This window comes from Drosophila nasuta, chromosome 3 (genome assembly GCF_023558535.2).
Source record: "Drosophila nasuta strain 15112-1781.00 chromosome 3, ASM2355853v1, whole genome shotgun sequence".
NCBI lineage: Eukaryota > Metazoa > Arthropoda > Insecta > Diptera > Drosophilidae > Drosophila > Drosophila nasuta.
The window spans coordinates 54,887,594-54,911,469 of NC_083457.1; the positions used below are offsets into that span (position 1 = coordinate 54,887,594).

Sequence of the window (23,876 nt, forward strand, 5' to 3'; positions counted from 1 at the left end):
ACTTAAAGAGACGTTTAATTTATGCATTGTGTACGCATAAGATATCACAACAGGATGCCAAAAATTGCCTAAAGCACAAGAATATGAGGTACTAAATTGAATCAAAAAAAATAATAATATAAAATAAATAATATGTGAACGATAATTGAAACAAAAGTGTAAATCATTGGCGATACGCTTTATTTTGTTTTTTACTAAAAATATGCTTTTTGATTCTTTGTACCAACAACTTAAGATACGTATACGTAATAAAATGATACTTAAATTTAGCACTTACAACAAAATTATAAATGAACCGAACTGCAAATGAATTTCTTAGAAACAATAAAATGTTCTCTGGTTTTTTGTTGTTGTTTTATTTTTCTGTAGTAGTACTATGTATGTATATATATGTATGTACATTACGCTTTAATTAGAACAAAGAAATGCACAAGCAAATTGGAATGCTTAAACAAAACGCAAGTTGTGTGAAAAGAGGAAGACATTTATGAAATGAAATTAATGAAAATAAAAGAAACAAAACTAAATATGGCAATTGACAAAAATAATTGTGTAATGTATTATTAAACATAATTATTTAATATTGGAAGCTTTGGAAACAAATCGGTGGAAGTAAGTTAATAAGCTAACAAACATAATTTTGCGTTAACAATTTCACTTTTCTAGTTTGTTGATTGTTTTTTGTTTTTCTTTATAAAATTTAACATGAGAAATTAAATGCATTCAATAAATATGTATGTTATGTATGTAAAATGGAAGTAAATTTGTTCTTAACAATGCTTCATTTTGTATGTGTTTTGTTTGCCAGAGCTTTAAATACATATATGTAAGTATGCGTGTATAACATTAGCTGTATGACAGTTAAATATATATAACTATATATGCGTGTGTGTGTGTATGTGTGTTTGTATATGTTAAAGTACATATGTATATATGCATATGGATTTTGTATAATAGTAGCGTTCACAATTTGTTAGAAATATTTGCTTCTCATGTGTTTAATGTGTACTTATATTTTAACTTATACGTCTAGCTACACATTTAGATAGTTGCAATTTGTCTACGCCTAGCATAACTGGTATATGTAGTTCTCTATGTGTATTTCTTTATATATATGTATATACATATATATATAAATATATATATATAGTATATATATATACAACGTTTCATTCTATATACAACGTTTCATTTCACTACTAATCTTATGTGTACACATATATTTCTATTTATATTAATAGGTTTATGGATTGACCTTAGGCTAGGCATTTAAAAAATCTTAGCAATTTCGGAGTTGTGTTTGTTTGTTTTCAAAGTTTGTTAGCGGCTTACAAAGTTATCAGTTTTTTCGGCTTTACAAAATAAAAGTAGAAAATTTGTGTGTTTAAATATAAAAAAATAATAAATAGGCTTAAACATTTAAATCTTGCATTTTTCTTGTTTGTTGTTGTTACTCCGTATATAAATGTGTATAAAAATCGTTAATTCAAAAAATCTTAGATTTACACATTTGCAACTTCTGCTTGCTGTTGTACATTAAAAAAATTAAGTTTAACATTAGCACATTCTCTGGTGTTGCTGCTGCTGCTTGGAAGTGTTTTGAAGTAATTTTAGTGGTGAATGTGGGCAGGAGAGAGGGTATGTCTATGTGAATGTGAGTGGGGGTGGGCGAAGGGGGCAGTAAAAATTTGAATTTTTCGTTTATCTCCGATAATGCGCATTTACCGCGTCAATACGATCGCTCTGGGTATGGCAAATACGCATAGTCTTGACCGCTAATAAATCGGTGGCGCCGGCTTTGAAAGTACAGCAGCAGATGTGGCCACAGCGGTGGCATTTGTGGCAACATTGGGTGGGGCAGCCACCACACTGGATGCGGTCGATGAGGGGCTGGATGATGATGCATTGCCGCAGTTGTTATTATTATTGTTATTATTGTGACGCTGACGCAATTGCTGTTGATACTGTTGCTGTTGAAGTTGTTGCTGCTGCTGGAGATGGTGATGTTGCTGTTGTTGCAGTTGCAGACGCTGCTGTTGATGCTGGAGATTCTGCATAAAGTAAGCGTTCACATTCATGTTGCTATTGATGCTGCTGTTGGTCGTTGCCGGCAGCGCACGCACATGCTGCATTTGGGGCAGCACTGGCTGCAGCTGTTGTTGCTGCTGGTGATGATGCTGCAAGTTCAATTGGCCGGCAGCACGCATCATGTGCCAGTAGTTGTCATCGCCGATCGGTGCCTGCCGACTGCCATACTTCAGCTGACGAGTGATGCCCTGCTTGTAGTCGCGATGATCCTTGTCAATGGCATACGCCTTCTCTCGCAGCTTCTCGATAGTCTTCTTGAACTCGACGAATGCCTGCGGCGATTGCTGTTGCAACGCACTCGCCAGCGGCACCAGAGGATTGTGCTGTTGCTGCTGTTGTTGTTGTTGGGGCACGGGCAGATGTTGATGGTAGGCAAGCGGATCGAGCAACGCATCCAGTAGATTCATATTGGACATGATGAGCGTGTGTATGCGCTGCAGATCTAACGGTGGATCAAGTGCTGTGACCAAATCCATTTGAAAGTAATCCATCTCCTTGGCGGAGACGTTCTTGCAACCGGGCGCATTCTCATCGGAGCGGCCGCAACAACTGTAATAGCCGCTGATGAAGGCCGATGGATGAAAGTATTGCATGCGGATGGAATTCATTAGGCAGATCTTGTGCAGTAGGTCGAACCATTCGCGCTCCTCTACGCAGTTCGTCGTTTGTACAATAAGCGGCCGATCTTTGTACACAATCTGCAAATGAATTAGAAAGAAAAAATGAAGAGTGAGAAACGTGTAAATGAGAATTATGTTAATTGGTTTACTTTCAGTCTATGAATTCAAGAAAGCTAACTGAGTTTGCCCGACTGAGATTTACATTTTATAATGTTAGTATTCGCTTTTTGAGCGAGTATGTTCTGTCTACTTAGAATGTTATTATTACTATTATTGATATTATTAATCGTATGTCTCTTCTATTATATCAATATAAAAGTGTTTATACGAAAGTATAGTGCTTAAAGGAGAAACGCGTAAATGGGAATTATGGTAATTATTTTGCACATTCTTTTCACTTTCAGCCTATAAAATTCAACGTACTCTACGTACAGTATAATTTCTGTTTTTTCTCGCACAATTTGCTCAGCAAACAAATAACAGTGAAATCGCCACAAATGACGATTCACACGCGCAAAAATAAATCCCACGCCGAGGGTCTCTACCTCTGCCTACATCCAACGTAACCGAATTCTTTTCTTTAACGCGCGCGACTTGACTTTTTTAGTAGTTTTGAAATTTCCCTTTTATTTTTGTAGTTGTCGTCGCTATAGGAAAATGAAGAATAATAAATAACAATGGCTGGCAGGCAGCAGTTGGAAACTGTTAAGCCCGCATTGCCAACTCATTTTCATAATAATGCAAATTATTTTTAATTGCGGCAAGTTTGCCATTTGCCAACGAGTCTAGATGTCTACTGATAGAAAATGATAAGTGAAAGTTGCTGTAGCTTCTCCAGCCCTCTTTGTATATGAAACAAATTTTATTTTCACTTTTTCTAGTTGGCATTCAGATGCATCCGCGTTGTTAATTCTATTTTGAGGACAGTTATCGATATTCGATTACAATGCCCAAAAGTGCAGCAGCATGCTCCACACTCACACACACAGTCACAGCTGCATTTACTCACGCTCTCCTAACTCTTTTGCATGTGGAATTGAACGCTGGCTGTGACTGTGAGTAAAATTTATGTTGTGTGGGCTGCCTGCGCCCAATTTATTTATATAAATGCATTTGTAAACTTGTGCATTTCCGGTGTTTTGACTTTGCATTGTTGTTGTTGTTGTCGCCGTACGCCTAATTTCACTACACATCTGGGTTTATTGGCTTGAAGTCAAGTACAGAACTATAGAAATTAATAAGAATATCGAGTATTGCATACGTATTTTTTAGCTGAGAGTGCTCCCACTTATTTTTCCCACCTTCACCAATACAACTAGGCGTACGATCGATCTGTTCAATTGTATGCAAGAAGAACTTACCTTGAAGCAGTTTTGCATTTTGAAGTTTTTATCTTTCAGTTGCTCGACGCTTCCAATCTCCTCGAGCGGTATATCACAGATGGGTTGTTTGCCCTTCGACTTGGCATAGCTTAGCGAGTGCGTTGTCAGGCGAAAGTAACGATGCTTAAACTGGCGTCCAAAGCGTTTGCGGCTTGTCGGATATTTGTTCATCATGCTGCAGCGTGAGTTCGCGCGAGGGAGAGAGGGAAACAGAGAGAGAGCGACACACACACACATAGCAAAAGAAAGAAAGAGAACAAAAACAAATGAGCAAATGTTATGCTTATTAAAATTATGGTTTTTGTAATTTCATAAAGTTTCAACACTAATAAAAAAAAAACGAACCAAACAAAAAAAAATACAGACTAATAATAGTTTCAAAATTAATAGCACAGTAATTTTCTCTTACCCCTCGCTAGACGTTAGTATTTAATTGGGAGTGCAAATGTGGTTTAGATGTGTGCGTGGGTGCATGTGCATGTGTATATTTGTTGTGCATGTGTTTTTTGGGCGTGATGTTGTTGATGAGATGGGTTTGGTTTGATTTTGTTATCGGTTTCGGTTTCGATTTCGATTTGTTTGTAATTTTTAGATTTTTATTGGATTTGTTCGTATTTAAAGCAGCACGCGCGTAAAAGAAGAGAAAGACAAAGAAAGTTGTTGGTATTAGAATAAAAATAAAGCGTAATTCAAGAACCAAATTGTAGTGTACGTATACAAAACTTGGGATAATGCTGATAGAATTGGAATAGTTGACAGAGCGGCGATTAGATAGTTTTTGTTGTTTTTCTTTTTCTTGAAACCATAGCCCATAAAAAATAGGGGTGCGGTAATTGTCGATAGGGAATCGAATTACTCGAATATTTTGGAAACATATAGTTTTCTTTTCAGCATGAATTTAAGTAGAATGAACTGTCCGCCCAACAGACAATTACCGGGGATTCTATCAATTATGTTCCAGTTCTACCAATAAACAAAAAAGAATAACCATAAACTTACCCCTCCTTTAGTAATACTGGTTCTAGTGGCAACTGTGGCAATGATTGCAGCTGACTGCTGGGAGTCGTAGTCTCACTGGCATTTGGCGTCGAAATGACCTCCAGAAAGTGCTTTACAGCATCCATGTGCTTCTCAGTGCAAAACTTTTTGTACAGCTCGCCCGTGTATTCCTCCTTGCAGGGCTGTTGCGACGATCTCGAACTGACCAAATTGCCCAGTGATTGTATCGTCTTTGAGATGAGAGTCAGCGTACGATTCGTTTGCGCATCCTAGCAAGATAAAGATAATAAATTAGTAAGAAGTACTGTAGAGTAAAGAATATATTCTAGCTTACCAATCGCTCTGTGGTCAGGTCAAAGAGCTTGGGACCCAGTATGGCAGGAGCAAAGAAACGGAGAAATATGAAGCCGGACACAACGGAATAGCGCACCTCGCGATTCCGTGGGAAATGTTTGCCCGCACACTCGCGCAGATCGTGGAAGATCTGACAAAGAACCTTGGGACAACGCTCCGCACTCTTGGTGATTGCCTCGAACACACGCTCCACATAATCTTTGAGATTGTGCAAATTCGTATCGACAGCGGAGCGATCCTTAACCTTGCTGGGATCAATTTCGCAGGGCTTCTTCTCGGCAACGATTTGCGAAAGCACAGGGCGTAATGTCTGATGCAGATAGTGCAGACCCGACAGTCGCATCGCCTCATCCATCATCTTGGAAACAAGTGTATTGCCACGAAAAATGGTTGTGGGATCAGTCAGATTCGAAATTTCGTGATCGGCCAGAGCTTTAATGATGGGCGCAATGCGTTCTGTGTGCGTGAAGAGTCGAACCAGCGGCTGGGCTACTTCTGTTTTGCCGGACACCAGTTCACCCAAGATGTAGACAGAGGAGAGCGTAATAGGTCGCTGATCCACAGATTCCAGGAGCAGATTCAGCAGGTCATCGTAGGTGGCCAGCGGGAATACGTGATCGGCGGTGTAGTTCAGATTCAGACGCAACGAGCCAATGGTCGAGTCGACGCTGAGGCGTGTCCCGGGAGGCGTGGCACAAGAGCGGGGCGTTGCATTGAGGGAACGGCAACTGGGCGATGCGGTGCGTGGTTGCAGGTAATACCAAGCAGCTGGCTGCACCGCCTGCTGCTGCTGTTTGTTGAGCATGGGCAGACGCACCTCGCCCAGAAACACTTTGTCCGCCATGGCGCCGTGTGCGTCGTGCCACAACGTCACCGCAATCTCGCTGAGATCAGCACCGCCCAATGGGTAAATCGAGTACGCCTTATTCGCCGACGACTCGACAGAAGTGGCAGATTTGTTGCTGTTGGTGGTGCCCGTGTTGCTGGCGTCCGCATCGATGGAGAGATCAAAGTACATGACTTCATCGAACTCGGGGTCGACAGTCTTCTTGCGCAGCTTGGTGCGCAGCGTTCTCGTCTGCTTGTTGCTGTAATAGGCGGTGCAGATGACAAAGGGATCGCACGTCCCTTGCTTCTTGGCGAGATCAACACAGGCGGGCACTCGAATAGCCACACGCACATTGCGAGCATGCGAGTTCTTCCAATTGGCCAACTGATCGCTGGAGGATGTGGCCAGTTGCTGTTGCTGTTGCTGGATTTGAAGATGCTGGTGTTGCGGATGTTGTACGTGCCCAAAGAGACCCGCCGCTCGTGTTTTGAGTGTCATGGCCGCCGTCGTATTGTTGCCACTTGCGGCGGCAGCTGCAGCTGCTGCGGCGGCAGCTCGTTGAATGTTGCTCAGTTCGTTGTTCTCCTTGTAGTCATTGTTGTGCGCCCGCTGATGATGTGGCATCGTGTGCTGCACTAGCTCTATGCTCTCCGTGAGCTGTTGCGAAGTCACTTCCTCGAAGGTGACCTCAATGTGCGCCATGCCTTGTACTTCGGAATCGGAGTCGACGGGTCGCAGCGAGAACCAGTGATCCTTGTGATTGTATTTGTGCAATTCCTCGCGTTTGATCGCAATCTTGCCAATGGGTTTGTCCTGCTTCATATCACGATCCCACACATACACGGTCAGGTAACGAAAACGACGCGGTATTTTAAACTGATACTCCTCGCCAAAGAATGGCGAGAGAGTGCGTTCGCTGATGGGGGTGCGGCATATCTCCTCCTGGTCCAATGCGATTGTGCAGTAGACATCTCTGGTGCCCTGTGTGCTGCAGCTTGTGTTTGCCGCATTCCGACTGCTAAGGTTTTTTGCTTCGCCTGCGGAGATATCGAAGGGAAAACGGAGAACATTTGTAAATATGAATACTAATTGTTGCCGTATGCTTAATACGGATGCCATCGCTACTAACCAATGCGTATACATAATACGACTGTCGTTGTAGCCAACTAATGCGTATACTTAATAAGAGAGAACACATGTAAATATGAATTAAAATTGTTACGAATGTCATCGCTACCAACTAATGCATATACTTAATAAGAGAAATATGAATTCAAATTATTGCCAACCAACTGTAAATATGAATTCAATTGTTGCCAACCAATACGAATGTCATCGCTAACAACCAATGCATATACATATGTATGTACTTAATAAAAGAGTCATTGCCAACTAATCTAAATCTGTCAAAGAATGTGTAAACTTATATCGAAAACATATTGATTAACCTTAACACCTGCAATATACACTCGTCCTATCATGCATACAAATTGTGCAAAAGTCTTATTCTTAAATGAAATAAAATGTAAATTGCGCTGCTGTCGGCGCCCTTTGAAAACCGCCAAAGGGCCAACAGCAACGTGACTTCCTGTGCATGTGTGTGCCGATAAATTGCATTATCGATGCGTTGCCACCAGGTCACAAAAAGCATAACAATCGCAATCGAAAGCACCAGCAGGAGCAACAACAACTACAACAATGACTGGCGCTTGACTAGACGGCTTGTCCGCTGTTGCGAATGAATTAAAAAGTTAATAATAACAATGTAGTGCTTCTTTTGTTGTTGTTGTTGTTACTTCTGCTGCCTTGATAAGCCAAGTTAATCAGCCAATGACCACCAGGGCTGTAGGGTGTAAGGCAGGGGTGAAGTTGCTCAATGAAAAAAATATTAACATCAGTTGCCTCAGCACTCGAGCGGAAATACATATAATGCGTATTCGTCAGTGGTGTGTGTGTGTTTGTGTGTGAGAGAGCGAGCATGTGCTTGTGAGCGTGCTAAACATCATGTAGGCATGCAAAGGCGATGCGCAAAAATTGTGGAGCCTCTTTTTTACAGAGGAAAAAGCACAGTGGAGAAGGTGGCTCTTTAGCCTTCCTATTGACACAGCTGTCTAGGCTACCACAACTACAACTACTACTATTATACGTGTGTGTGTGATATTAAGTTGACATAACAATCAATTGGGTTATACATATTTGCTTGCGGTTTTTGCATCAGTGTATTAGTTACAAAACAACGGTGCTTTGCTTTTACGCTCACACACTGCTCTCGCTATCTGCTTGCTCTCACTTTGCCGTCGTAGGCTGAAGAAGAAACAACAACTACGATTGATAACATAAAGACGTAGACGTAGATGTCGATGTCGCCGTCTCCGTCTCTCCCTCTGGTAAATGTTGTAGTTGTTTTCGTGTCGTGACATTCCGTGTTTCTTTTCATGAATGAAATAGGAGCGAACAACAGAGAAGAACAGAGTCGCTTTTTATATGCAAAAACATACACAACAAATACGAAACGAAAACAGCAACAACAAACGGCAACAAATGAAATACGAAAATCAAATGACAAAATGAAAAAATCAAAAGTGCTTTTACTCTTTGGTTACCCTACTATTTCAATAAGCTGCTATCTCGGTCGCACGTTCGCAGCCATCTCTCTCTGGCTAGCACTCTTGACCGCGACAGTCAATTTCATTCATTCATTCATTCATGATTCATGAATTGGCGTTGCGCTGCTGCTCTTGCGTCGTTTTCACATTTTTTCGCCGTTTTTGCTGTATTTATTTCTTGTTGTTATTGTTGTTGTAGCGAGGGAATTCCAGTCTCATAGCTAGTCAAATAAACTGCCAAATTTTTACGATTCTTGTGTGTATATATTTTTTCCCCCGGTTTGTTCGTGTGACGCTTTATTTATACTTAATTAATTTATGCGTGTTTTTATTTATTTTTGCTATCCATTGCTTCGTTATCATAGCCTATGACAACACAATATTAACAATACACAAATTGCGAAATATTCCATTTAAATTAGCTGCTGCTTAGCATCTGCTAAAATTAGCCACGATATTAAAATCATTTTCGGGTTTTAGCACCTAATAACAACGATTGTTTGAGGAAATTGCTTATAGTAGGAAATCGGAATCGGCATCGTCATAAAAAGATAACAAATTTCTAGTGAATGGAAATTTTGAAGATAATCACGAAATCGCCGGACATTGCCAATATTCAGTTTTTTTTGCTTTCTTATAGTACAATCAATTTTGTTTCACTTTACATATGCCAAGCACGCTCAGAGCAGAACGCTTTCAATGGGCATGACATAGCACCGCACAGCAACAGGGACAGAGATAGATTGGGGAAATACATATATCAAGGGAGGTCTCTCCGATTTCTTCGTATAAACGGCAAGCGGAAGTTAAGTCATTGCATTCTGCAGACACGATGCTACTGCCATATCCGGAGCATGTGTTTAATCAAATTTCTGTAGAAAATGCGCAGGATGATTACGAGATCGAAAACGATGATGATGGATGGGGAATGGGATGGCGGGGAAAAACAAATGTACTCAATTCAATTACCCAATTATCTCGAGCAGCTTCAGCTAATATCTCTAGTAAGTAGGTAGTTCAATTTCAAACAGTTTATATGATTAGGGCGATGTCTGTTTAAGCCCCCCACGATTTGGGTGGACTAAGAATAGCTGCTGCCAATACACGTGTATGCTGCCACACCATGTGGCAACTTCTAAGGGTTGCCGCCGACGCCGCCCTACCCAAAACAAAACAAAAAAATAGAAGAAAGCCAAGCCAAAAACAACTTTGACATTTGCCCATGGAGTGTGTGCCCGTCAATGTCATTCATGGGCACACAGAAAATTACGACACGATTCGTGCATCAAGAGGAGCATCGAGACTCTGTTTATAAAGAGGAGAGAATGTTTTACACCGAGACAAAATTCAATCGATATGAAATTCATATTCATATTCATTTTAGTTTGATTAATACCAATACCAAAAAAATCATATTTTATTTTAAGATTGATAGAATGGTTGAAAACCGTAAATATGAAATACGTAAATATTCTTTTTTTTCTCAGTGTACCCATATACCTAAACATAGACACTGATACAGATGACTGGGGCCTTTGCGGGCGCCGTGTTTCAACAGACTCATTAAATGCTTTCAATTTCCAAAAGCAAAATTAAATTTAAAGACTTTGTAAGTAGATTTTATTTGCGTGTCTGCTGTCGCCGCCTGTGTCTCTGTCTCTATCTCTATCTCTGTCTCGTCGGCTTGGATTTCCCATTTTCCCTTATTTGCCTTTTGCACAATATGCAAATTGATGCAGTGCAGCATGAAACGCGCGCGAATTAATGAGGCGATTACTTCAAGCGCATAAAAGTGAAAAAACAACGACAACGAAAAGGAAAAGCAAAAAACAAAATGAAATAAAGGAAGCGAAAGAAAAACCCCAAGACGTGATGTGGTTCTGGAGCAGCAATCGCTTGCTTCGGCTTCGGTAATAAATTCTAAAAGCGAGCAAAACTTTTATGCAAAAGAAAACGGAAATAGAGATAAATTCTCTTCTCTTCTCTTGCATACAGAGTGGGATACATATTTGTTTTCGCCTTGCCTCCGTCAGCGGATGAGAGATTTACAGACAGACGTCGCTGTTGGTTCCATGACGATGATGATGATGATGATGATGATGTCTGGGTCTCTGGACGTTTGTCTAAACGTCAGCTTCCTGTCGTACAAAAAAACAAAAACAACTTCAGAGATTACTTGCACTTTATGCAGATTTGCGGCAAAGGTGCTCGCCCCCAGTTCTATGGTGTGTCTCGTCTTTATAATACCCTTTCCCTTTGCCTGGAAGGTTATTACAAGATAGTCACAAAGAAGAAGGTATGTATAAAGTTAAGGACTAGAGACTACTAACTTTAGGTGAAGAGTCTCTATGAATGCATCTGAATCAGATATTTGCATTTCAGTTTCAGTCGCTGTATTGCCAAAAATGAGGTAAAGGGTATTTCACAGTCAATTCCACTCGGCTGAAACTTTTGCTACTTGTTTTTGTCAGCAATTTGTGCAATGTTGATGCATCCTCACCTGAGCTGTGTTGCTTCAAACAACTTCCTTTTCCCGTTTGTAACTTCCTTTTTGGCCACCTGTAACAGGGCAAACACATGTGCTGAAAGGGCTCAATAAGACCAATCTAATTGGGCTCAAAGGAAGTAACTGGTTAGCTACCAACCAACCAACCAACCAACCAACCGGCAATCCAGTTTTTTCCCCCCACCCGCTTTTCACTTTGATGATATTTTTGCCTCATTTAGAGAAAAACACGATATGTTCTCTCAGCTCTCAGCTATCTCTTTGGCATCTTCTACTCATTTCTCGACTGCTGAACGTGCCGATCGATTTCCGGTCTGATTACGTTTCTCATCCACATGATCATCTTCATCGTCATCTTTATATTCTTCGGCCTCGGCCTGTTTGTCTGTTGTTTGGCTTCAGCATGTTGCATGTTTATAGCTTTTCATCAGCGTCATCGATCGATCGCTTCGTGTTGATGATCGTTTAGAGAGGGCATAGCCAGGGCTTATTATTGCCATTTCTTCCAGTTTATTTTGCTTTAAGTGATGATGATATGCTATCATTTCAGCGTACTTTCCTCTCTTCTCTTCTTGAGTGTGAGAAAGAAAGAATTTCTTTCTTGTTTTGGTTATCAATTTCATGTCTGGCTATTGTCAGCGCCTCAATACAATCAATACGGATGGCAATGAGTAACCGCTTTTGTGCCTTGTCATTGCCGGTCGACAGTCTCCAGTCGACAGTCTCCAGTTGGAGCACTCCATCTTTTGTGGTTGCGGTTGTTTTTCTATACGTTTATTATTCATTCAGCAGGAGAAGGAGGAGTAGGATGGGAAATCAAGAGCTTCTGCTTTTTATCTACAGCAAACAGTGCAGCAGCTTCGACTAATTATAAATGTATTATTATGACAGGTCTCGTGTGGTGGCATGCCATGTTCATTTTTGGCGCCATTAACCTTCAATTGCCCATGGCTGGCAATCAGTTAAGTCAGTGACTTTGTCACCAACTCAACAACGACGGCGACACACGACTTGCATCTAAAAACGCGGCGTCGTTGACATGGATGTGACCAAAAGTAGCTGACTATTAACTGTGGCAAACCTCTCTACAACTGAGCCAAGTTTGTATAATGAAAAATAATCATAAATAAACGTTTTTGTAAAAATACTCGTATACAACACGCCCACACACTCACCTAGCTAACAAGAGAAACAATTGTCATAGAGCGTGGGTGGGACGAGGCAAAGCAATGCGGCAAGTTGAGTTGAGTTGAGTTCTTGCTAAAGTCAACAGCAACCCAAACAATTTCATATTTATTTACGACTGTAGAAAGTTGAACAATGCTTACTCAGTACTGTCTGTTATTGCTGCGCCCCAACTAATTTAAACTATATACATAATTGTGTATCAACTAATCACAAGACACCTTGCTTTGAGGCGCAACTCATTTCGGGTCTTCTTATTGCCGCAGTAAGACAAGAGAAAAACGACACTTGGAACAAGCGAAGCGAAGCGAGCACAAATAATTGCATTGAAATTATTTATGTACCCAAAACGTAAGTAATAAAGGGAAAAACTTGGAGTTTTAATTACAAATTACACGAGTTAACTTCTGTATTTTAATGTCGCCGTCGCCGTCACTCGCCTCATAAAATCATAAAAATGGGGACCAAGAGAAGCGCCAGCACAGCGTGAAGTGCACAGCAACAAAAGCCTTGGAGGGGTGCCCATCACATCAAGAGAGGAAGAAGAAACAACATCAGCTTGAGCCCAAGCCCAAACTCATGGCTGACCCCAAGCAAAGTCAACACACATCAAAGTGACGCGAGAAGAGGTCAAGCGTTAAGTCATAAAATAAAAAGAAAAAAACAGTGCCCCCCATGGCTGTGAAGAGACACACCGCAGTTGCAAGGGGAAACTCGGGAAAACTCAAGACAAATGTTAATCATCCGATCCGATCTGCCAGTTGGCAGTTGCAACCTCACGATGATCGTCATCACCACAGCAGCAGAAGCAGCAGTGTCATCAACAAGTCCGTTCAGTGACTGTCGATGACGTTGTCAACTTTTGATGTTAGTCAACGCCACATCGCCACAGCAAACTGCAAAGCGAAACAACATTTCCACAAAAGTCCATGGCAAGGCTTCAGCTTTAGCTTCGGCTTTAGCTTCGACTTTAGTGAGGCCAGTCGAAGGCGACCTGAATAAAAAGCATTTTAGTAACGCGCTAATTACATAAAATTGTTGTTCTTTGGAATTACAAGTGCAACAAGTACGACTACAACAGAAGCAATTCTCAACTCTTAACTCTCAATTCGCGATTCGCAATTCTCATTGCAATCAACAGGTTCTCTGCCAATGCATTGAACAGCTGCTCATACTTTCTACGCAAAATACTTGAGAATTATTTACAAGAGGTGTGTTGTCATTTCGCATGTCTCGACAAATTTTAGTTGTAGTCCAGGATTAGAAGTATTGTGTTAAAATGATTTCAATGATTATATGTAAGAAGCTCAAGGAAACAGAATAAAGAAGGAATTGAAGCTTACATTATAGAAGCCTATCTTAAAGTGATTCAATTGATTTGTCACAAGGAATTTCCCAGCTACAGTTGATTACATTTTCTTTGGAATAGTATAAAGGCTCATACTAAAAGATGAAAATATGTGTTTCGAGCAAAAAACTAAATTATCAGCAGAACATTTTTCATTACATTCTAGTTAAAGAAGAATCAATAAGTCAACGTGATATGTGGGAAAATTATTACTATTAAATAAAGGGTGTGTGTGCGTCGACCTTTTATAAATACAACATTTACTTTCAATCGTTGTTTATGCTTTATACATCTTTTTTCAAATGAAGAGATGCCATTTTAATTGTTGTTGAGCAAAATAACAAGAAGCTTATAAAGAAAAGTATGTATTAGAAAAATGATTTAAAGTGTAAAGAAACCGACAAACGTCGACGACAAAGAACACAGTGCAGGCTAATTGTCAACAGCAAAGAAAGATCAGCAGAGATCAGTGGAAAAAGAGACTAGAACACAGTCGAAGGCAACAGACGAAGTAGAAGAAGCAAAAGAAGAGGGAAAATGCTTGGCAACCAGTTTGGGATTTGCTGGTCAGACCAACTACAACAACCGGCTTTTAATTAATTGCCTTTTTTAGGCAAAACTATTTCTTGTTGTACACACACACACACACACACACATACGCACATAGAAACAGAGAGAACTGCGTGCTTATTTATGTTAAAAGTACACACAACTTAGTTGAACAACAACTAACAACTGGACTGTCAGAGCTACTTGTTAGGGTTTTCAAGTTCAACAGAATCCCCAGTGCGTGTGTGGGCCATGTTAACCCACAGTGTCATTTGCCCCTCCCTCCTCCCTCCATTATCCCTTCCCGATGTGCCCCATCTACAGTTGATCAAGTGGCGTCGCGTCATGTAAATTGTCATCAATATTTCAGCATAAGCTGTACATTTCATCTTATGTATGACTCAATTTTATGACTCATGGCATAGACATAGTAGAATGCAGTGGCGCCCTCTGATGCCCAATAGCTGCAACAGTTTTGCAACTCTCTTTGCATGTGGCAAGCTTTGTGATAGAAAATGAAATTTAGGTTATGCGCTAAACATTTTAATTAAGTGGAAAAGTATTACGCCAATTTCGGTCAGTGTTGCCTGTCTGCTGCCTGATGTAGAAATCGCAACAGCTAACAAAATGGAAAGCTCCAACAGCAACAACAACAACAACAAGAGCAGCAACGACAGCAACAAAAGCGAAACTTTGTGTAATTGAAACTGAGCACGAAGTGGAAGTATTATTATTAAGCATGCAAAGCATAATGAAGTGGACATATGAAACTTGAGAGAAATATGTATATGTATGTGTATGTGTTGTACCCAGACAGCTTGGTGAAGAATGAACGGATAGATGGATGGTTGGACACGACAACAACAAGAAAAGAAGAGACGGAGTGAGGTGACTATGCTAATGCCTTGGCTCTTTGCTGACACGCTGTAATGATGTGATGATGATGATGTATTTGCCAGATCCGCACATACTTCATGCTCATTAAATACCATGCTAAGGAAATGCGCAGCTTTCGTTTACTAATTCATTATTACTAAAAATAACTGCAATAACTCTCGATGGGATTTCATTGCTGGTGGTTTTTCCACTTTTTCTAGGAATTCCTATGGAATTTGTGTTTGTGCTTAAATAAATATGTATCGCATCAATTTTTCCTTTAAGCAGCTAGTTAGTAGTCAACATTGGGCAAATATTATGTCTAGGATACAGTTGTGAATTAATTTACTGTGTAAAAAATTAATTAATCACAAATATTCATATTGTTTAGAATTTATACAATATGTTGGCCAAGCAAATCAATTTTTGTATACAAAATGACTTAACCTAAAGTTAAATCGAATATCAACTTAAAACAGGCAAAACAACAACAACAATATGAATCAACAGGAGCACATCTGCATGCTATAAGCGAGAATAAAGATAGCTGAGTTGAGTTTGCTGCCTGCAGAAAGGAAGCGGTAAGCAGAGCAACAGGACAGCTGGACAGACAAGAAGTTCTGCAGGCAGTTAAAGACACATGCGCATGCGAAAACAATTGAAGCGTGCAACAACAGTAACAACAACGTCTAGAAGCACAAGCAGAAGACCAGGGGAGCAAACGTTGTAGAGAACAGAAACGGAGCCGAAACCGCACACACGAAAGAAAGGAAATTCATGTGATGGGAAACGGAAGTCAAAAGCTGCTACAATGTTGTTGTTGCAACAGTGGCAGCTTTGCATATAATTTATGACCCCAAGGGCAAAACAGGGCAGTGAAGAGAAGTGTAGCAAAAGCAGCTTATGGTCGGAGACGGAAGATTGAAATTGTTTAGGTGGAAAATGTAAAAGCAGATCAACTCAACAGCACAGCAACAACGACAACAACAACAACAACAAGGGCCCCTTTTATTATTGTGCTGGGCATAAGTATATAAGTATTATGGAAAAGAGGTAAAAATAAATGCTATCAAGATATGTTTCTTTGCAGAGAGTTGCTGGAGCCCATGCAGGTGTGAAACGCGAGCGGACGACGACAGCGATGGTGGCAGGCAAATGAGGCCACCTCACTCACATACATACACACACACAAACACTTATAAAAGCAACCCTTTTTTGTTTGTGTCGCACACGTTTTGGCTGTGGTTTTTTTTTCTTCTTGTTGTTGCTGTTTTCGTCGTTTTTTTGCTTTCATAATTCTGTTTCACACGACGACATCGACAACGACAACGACAAAAAAGGCGATACAGGAAATGTAAAACCAGTCAAGTACACCAAATAACCGCAACAAAAGCTCTGAAACTGTCGCCTAGTCAGCAGACCAACTGACATCGATAGACCGATACATAGATAGCTAGTGTTACAGCAAGAGCGGCAGAGATAGCAACATTCATCATCATGTTAATGAGATGAGAACGTGTACTCCCCATTCATTCATGCCCATGAAGAAAGCACTATTTCGATATTGGCGCAAGCACATTAATCGATGTTATCGAAATTGACCAAATGGCATGAAAAACGAGGTTATCAGCAGCGCACATCGCAATTTATCTGCTGGTCTTGATAATCATTCATAAAACAACAAATGTTGCGCTTGTATAGGTGTTGCTGCTGCCAAGATGACATGTGCCTATGTGTGTGTGAGTGTGGTAGGCGGCAGCGCCACAGGCCAGAGAAAAGTACACCGAATTCGAATTCCATTCATGAAAAAACCCACACATTGCCTCTATACATATGTATATGCATGTATGGGTGTGTGAGCTTCTCAGTGTGCGTGCGTTTAAATCTGTAGGTATGTGTTGGCACATGCGCTGGAGCTAAAGCGTCGTCGTTGTCGACGCTCACACACATACACACACACACACACACTTTAACGAAAATTCATTCACAAAACGGGGCAAATGCACGGCAGTGGGGGCAGGGGCACGATGCCGTAACATTCAGCCAGGCAACGGCAACGGCATCGGCGACGATGTCGATGTCTCGTAGACTGGTCCACGCAAAACGCACAGCCAGCGGAACTAGCTTCGTGTTGGCTTTGCCAGGCAGCAGCCACCAACAACAATTGGTTTGTTGCTGCTGCTTTGCTTTGCTTGCACTGCATCGAAAAACATTCACATACACAAGCACATGCACACACACGCGAGCGTTGGTAGAGTGAGATGGCGCGATACGAATGTTCAATGCGCGAAAATAGCACCGCACGTTGCAGCCTCACACTCACACACAAAATGCATTTTCAACCAACAAAAAAAAATTAGAATTTGCTGTTGCACTTTTTCTTATTAATGTTAAATACTTTTCGCGCATTTCATAAAACACTTAGTCACTGCTTTTACACTTTAAGTATGGCATAGCTTTCGGCATTTCTTTCATTTTGATTTCATTTTATATATTTTCGCCTTTGCTTGGGCGCCCACTGGCGACGCGCCTTGCATTCCAATACAGTTTTCACATGAAAAATTATTGTTCGCGTGCAAATTAATGCAAGTTGGGGCGCAGACGATGTTCGTTTTACGTTTAGTTTGCAGTTTTCATTGATTTGCACAGGTTTACATACCAATCTTCACTTTTAATTGCTCTTCAATTCGGACTTCGCGTGTTTCAGCCATGTTGGATCCATAACTACTGCTGCTGTTGTTGTTCGCGTTGGTGTTTCTGTTGTTGCTGTTGCTTGCTGGGTCCGCAACAGCAACGATGTCAATAGCGTCGTCCTGCTCTTCGCACATATAGCGCTTCTTTTTTAACAGCATCTTGTTGTTTGTGCTGCTGGCTCGCAGTGTTGCATTTAGATAAGAATTGTAAATGGAAAATAAACCGATTTCGTTGTTCTGCCGCTACGCCGCTACACTAAACTGCTAAACTAAGTTGTGAGCGATTAGCATAAGATTTTTTTCGTTGTTTTTTATTGATAAATGCGTTTAACATCACTTTTCTGTTGTTTTAAGCACCAAATTCGCATACAATTATTGCATATGCGTACACCACTTTTGCGATTCTATTCAACATTTGATAAAACCGAAAAATACGTATGCGTTTGAAATGCTACAATGAGCAAAATAGTAATATCCCGACTACGACTTGTTGAGAAGAGCGAGGAAAACGCAACAGAAAATTCGACCGCGCGCAACACGTCCGCTTGCAACGAAAAATGAAACGACAATGATACTCGAGTAGTAGACAACAGGGTGACCACAAGTGGTATTTCAAAATATACTATAAAATGACGGAAAACATACCACTCATTAATTGAACTATGTTATGTTAAAAGTATGACGACAATTCGTAAAAATGAAATCCTTATTTTTCGACTAAAGTAATGAACATTAACGGCTTTTATTTATTTAAATAATAAAACGATGAGCATAATTCTACTCGTGCTCGAAAATGCTTTCCAACACTTAAGCCGCTTTCATAGTAACAGCTGTGTGACGGCGCCAATGTGTTCGAAAAGTAATTAAAAAAGTATACATACATTTAATAAATTTAATTGAAGGATTGAATGGATTCTACAAAATATAATTTGCTCATAAGATAAAATTTAGTCAGTCTCATAAACTGCTTTAACTAACCACACTCGCAGGCATGTAAATAACAGGGTGTACGCACACATACAAATATTTAAAATTTATGAATGAAATCGAAATGGCCCAGCAACAAATGCACGTATACATACATATGTATGTACAATCACACAGGGGGATGCGCCGGCAAACCCAAACACATGCAAACATATACATGTGTCTACAAATACTTACACAGTCGACAAAACGAGACTGGTCCACACATGTTGCGCCAGCGCCAAGCGGAAGCAAAGTGTGTTCCGGGAAAGTTTCGGGTGTTTTGGCTACATCAAGTGCGCTACAGGTGGTCAGCACTGTAAACAGAGTGAACTTCAGTGGGATCTCATCAAATAATTTTTATACACAAATTCACATGGTGCCTCTGTGCACTTATCTGCTGTTTACTTTACGCTATTGTTTTCATAATGGCCATATGCCGCACTGGCTGGATTGTAGCTCATTTACGTGGGCGTTTTAAATTTATACGCCGACAAAAACATGTTAAATTTACTCTCATTCATTGAAAATGTGCTCTGCTGCTGCTTCCACAGCCACACAGACACATAACAACAACAGCAACGATGCGTCTTATCACTGCTACACATTCATTAGGCAATGCCGACGCCGCCAATAAGTGGATGTGCACAAGTGGTTGTGCATCGGCATTTGCAGTTGTTGTTATTTTCGAATGTGTTTTCATTTTGTGTTTGTGTGTCTGTGTGTGTGTTTACATTGCATACTCAGCTATGGAATAGGGAATATCGAATACGAATGCGATTATGCTGAATATTTTCTTTTATTTTATTTTAATCAAATATTTTCAATTATAATTACAATATTGGACACCATAATTATTTTTAATTCTACATTTGATGCCTTATGTGTTATTTCAATACTTGTGTAAAAATTAATATGCCAACTGCAGTGGCAGTGGTAAGGGTATTTTCTAGTCGGCTTCTTACGCTTTCGTGCGTGAGTTGCGTGCGTCTAAATGTCATTTGCATTTCCATCATTTCGCTCAACGAAACGTAACCAACGTGGGAAGTTGGACCGTCTGCTTGTCAAGTGTTTCGGCTCCAGCTTTCCACTTGCCTGCGTCGACGTCACAGTCGTCTACGCCTTCGTCTTTGCCATCGTATTCGTCTTTAACCAACGATCTTCATTGCCGATGCATTCATTCATCTGCAACTACGATAAAAATAGCGTTTTGTGGTCGTCGACATTGTCTTGTTGTTGTTGTTGGTGTTTTAGGACGCACGATGAGTGTTGGAGTCATTTTCCGGATTTTTTGTAGCTCGGCTCTATTTATGTTTGAATTTTTGATCGTTTTCATTGCGTTTCCGCTAGTGTTACAACAAAATAGAATTTCCCGCTTTGACTTGTTGAATTTATCACATTGCTTTTAAACTTTTATTTATTTACAATAAATATATATTTGTTTGTAGGCTGATATTATGTTTATGAATGCTTTTATCAATATATTAAATAATCAATTTAAGATCGATTGACTTCCAATTTATTGAACTTCTATGATCCATTAATGTGGGATTGCTTTCATTTCCTAAATAGTTAATTTAGGCATAATTTACAAAACATAATGAAAACCTGTGAAGATATTTGTCAAGAAATTTAGAAACTTGTTTTCAATTTTCATTTATAGTTAAAACCCTAAAACCATAAAACCTAATCAAATTAATGCTAAATAAGCTTTATAGGCTGGAGTAGTGCGGAGCCGTTGATTTCATTTGGATTTAAACCTCTGCAACTATTAACCTATCAAACGAACTTCCATAGAGTCTAATCTTTTCCAATTAAAAAAAAATGATTCTTTCATAATTTTTGGTTCCATGATATCTTCTATAAAAAAGTTTTAATGACGATAGGATATACCAAAAAAATTATCATAATCTGCTTGGTTACACATCCATAGTCATTCCAAAAAAAAATTAGAAGAGCGGCAAAACTCGGTAAACACTGAGTCTCCCTGTGTATTAATTAGTAGTTTTTCAGACTATTCAGATAAGTACACACTAACCATAACAGCTGATTGTTCTATGCTATGCAGCCCTGGTTTGCCCTGGTTTTCTCACTCAGTGTCGTGCTATCGATATCACCACTAGGCATACTCTCGATGCTCACGAATAAAGACACATACCTAGTGCAAAACATAGCAAAAACAATTGCGCGATAGAAATAATTTTAGAAAATTACTTTAAATAGACCGTTTAAAGAATAGAACGGTTTAATTGTGTTGGCGTCGACGTTGCCCAAAGTTTAAGGAGTGCACAAAACGTGTTTGTTGATAAGAAGTAAGTACTGTGTACGCATGCATATGGGTTTTGTTTGTTGTTGTTGCGTTTATCAGCGAAATCCACCTTGCCATATGTATCTTTGCTTTGTTTGCATTTTTCGTTGGCATTTTACCTTTCGTTCGTTTTCATCTAATACGCAACTCAAAAGAATGCTTGCTCAGCCCTGTGAAGCATGTTTTTAAAGTTATTTCACGTCGCTGAAGTGTATACCAATAACGTCTTTGTTTGCGTTACTTTTGTGCTTAGCTCCTCCCACCACTAACCACACACAACAACAATTCACTTCATGTTGTTGTTGCTGTTTTTGTTATTGTTTCAGGCGCCCAGCACTAGTACAGAGACAGCAATGATGAGCCTGCTAGGGCGATCCGAAGTGGATACAGGCGAGGTGTTTGTCAACTTTAATCAGAACATAACGTAAGTAGAACATCTCATGTGTTAATTGTTGATATTGAACAGCTGTTATTGTTGATGTTTAGCTCTTTGGCCGTTGCCACCAATGGCAATTATAGCCTGTACAGTCTCGGCTCGGTGGATTCCACGCTGGACAAGATCTATCACACCAAAAGCGATGATCTCTTCCTGATCGAGCGTCTATTCGAGAGCTCCTTGGTTGCCATTGTGTCGCAGCGCGCGCCACGCAAACTGAAAGTGTGTCACTTCAAGAAGCAAAGCGAAATTTGCAACTATTCGTACTCAAACACAATTTTGGCGGTGAAATTGAACCGTGAACGTTTGATTGTCTGCCTGGAGGAATCCCTGTACATCCACAATATACAGGACATGAAGGTGGTGCACACCATTCGAGACACGCCTAGCAATCAACAGGGATTGTGTGCACTCTCATCCTCGTCGGAGCACTGCTATTTGGCATATCCGGGAAGCGTCATCACCGGCGAGGTGCAGATCTTTGATGCCATCAATTTGCATGCCAAGACCATGATAAACGCCCATGACACACCGCTGGCGGCCATTGCCTTTAGTCCGTCGGGCACGGAGATCGCCACGGCCAGCGAGCGTGGCACTGTTATCAGGGTATTCAGCTCGCAGGATGGTAGTCGGCTGTTCGAGTTGCGACGCGGCCTTAAGCGCTGTGTGTCGATTGTGTCGCTGTCGTTTAGCACTTGTGCCGACTACTTGGTGTCCAGCTCGAACACAGAGACGGTGCACATCTTTCGCTTGGATCGCAGTGCTGCGGAGAACAATGACCATGGGAAGCAGTCAAGCGACGATTGGATGGGGTAAGCAACCAGGTGTTTTTTGCGGCTGTTCTATGTTGTGTCTATGTTGCTGTCTTTAAGGTTGTGGTGCATCTCTCACACACGCCCACATACAAATTGAACTTCAACTATCTTTATGTTTGACTCATTGATCTCTTTTGTTTACTTGTTGTTGTTGTGGCACTTGACATTTATCTATTTTTCTTTTCTTTCATTTTCACCCAAAAACCAATATCAAAAACACCACCGCAACCGCCACCACCCACAACTCATCCATATCTATTCTCTCATGCAAGTTACTCGTTTTTTAGATACTTGAGCAAAACTGTGACCAGCTACTTGCCTACGCAGGTGACCGATGTTCTCAGCCAGGGTCGTGCTTTTGCCTCGGTCACGCTGCCCGAGGCGGGTGTGCGACGCATGTGCGCCATTGCCACAATTCAGAAGCAGCTCAGGTGAGTCTACTCTTGAGCTATAATTGCAACACATGTGTACAATTTTCTCATCCCTTTTTAGGCTATTGATTGCTTCGCAAGATGGCTATTTGTATGTGTATTCCATACCCTCGATTGAGGGTGCCGAGTGTCAGCTGATTAAGCGACATGATCTGCGCTTAGACGACAACTATGCCATGGATGTGAAAGGTGCATATTGCAATTCAATACACACAGACACACCACACATCTCACAATTTCAAAACAATATATTTAGTTAATTCACCTCATCATACTGCAGGTCTTAACAGCAATGTGAGCATTGGTGGTGCTGCGGGTGTGCCAAGTGCTGCTGCTGCTGCTGCTGCTGCTGCTGGAGGCTCTGGTGATGGTGGTAAGGGCGCTGAGAAGCCTGGTAGCTCGTCAAATGCTGCTGGTGCCAGCTACGCTTCGGCAGTTAAGGGTGATGAGCCAGCTGGTTCCTCCTCCTCCAACAACTAGGTGCAATTACTACTATCTCACGCATGCAACTTGAACATCAACCACACGGAAAAGAAACATATACAAATAATACAACTCACTCCTCAAAGTACTATGGACGACGATGCTAAAGTGATTGAATTTGGGTCATGCAGCTGGCAGCTGTTAGCTCTATGGCGTCAAAACAAAAATAAGTAAATAATTCATATACATAGGTCTTAGACTTAGCTTTTAACTTTATCAATGACGATTCTTCCTCGGTTTATAAGCATAAAGTTTAAACAAAAATCACACAAAATGCAAAAAAAAAAGAAACATGCAAAATCACACAATTGAGTGACTTGGCGGTAATCCCTTCCTCAAAGCAATTTTTAGTTATTAAGTTCTGTTTGTGGCTGTTGCCATCGATAGATAAATGCTTTTGTC

At 40.6% G+C, this 23,876-nt stretch overlaps 2 protein-coding genes across 5 annotated transcripts; one reads left to right on the forward strand and one right to left on the reverse strand.

The window, feature by feature from the left end:
- Positions 1-163: 163 nt before the first annotated feature.
- LOC132789709 (GTPase-activating protein) lies at positions 164-18,591 on the reverse strand. Its single transcript, XM_060797923.1, has 5 exons — positions 18,002-18,591; positions 5,424-7,309; positions 5,090-5,358; positions 4,070-4,265; positions 164-2,786 (listed from the first exon to the last, which is right to left on the reverse strand). The coding sequence occupies exons 1-5, from the start codon at positions 18,192-18,194 to the stop codon at positions 1,776-1,778; spliced, it is 3,555 nt and encodes a 1,184-aa protein (XP_060653906.1). The 5' UTR covers positions 18,195-18,591; the 3' UTR covers positions 164-1,775.
- A 2,521-nt stretch (positions 18,592-21,112) lies between these two features.
- LOC132794168 (WD repeat domain phosphoinositide-interacting protein 2) lies at positions 21,113-23,765 on the forward strand. 4 transcript variants are annotated; one of them, XM_060804443.1, is made up of 6 exons: positions 21,113-21,313; positions 21,636-21,733; positions 21,796-22,557; positions 22,833-22,991; positions 23,053-23,180; positions 23,248-23,765. In XM_060804443.1, the coding sequence occupies exons 2-6, from the start codon at positions 21,663-21,665 to the stop codon at positions 23,469-23,471; spliced, it is 1,344 nt and encodes a 447-aa protein (XP_060660426.1). In that variant the 5' UTR covers positions 21,113-21,313; positions 21,636-21,662; the 3' UTR covers positions 23,472-23,765. The 4 variants fall into 4 exon arrangements, with proteins under 4 accessions (XP_060660426.1, XP_060660429.1, XP_060660428.1 ...); XM_060804446.1 differs by having other exon boundaries at positions 21,114-21,313; positions 23,272-23,765; XM_060804445.1 differs by having other exon boundaries at positions 21,114-21,313; positions 22,848-22,991.
- The last annotated feature ends 111 nt before the right edge of the window (positions 23,766-23,876 follow it).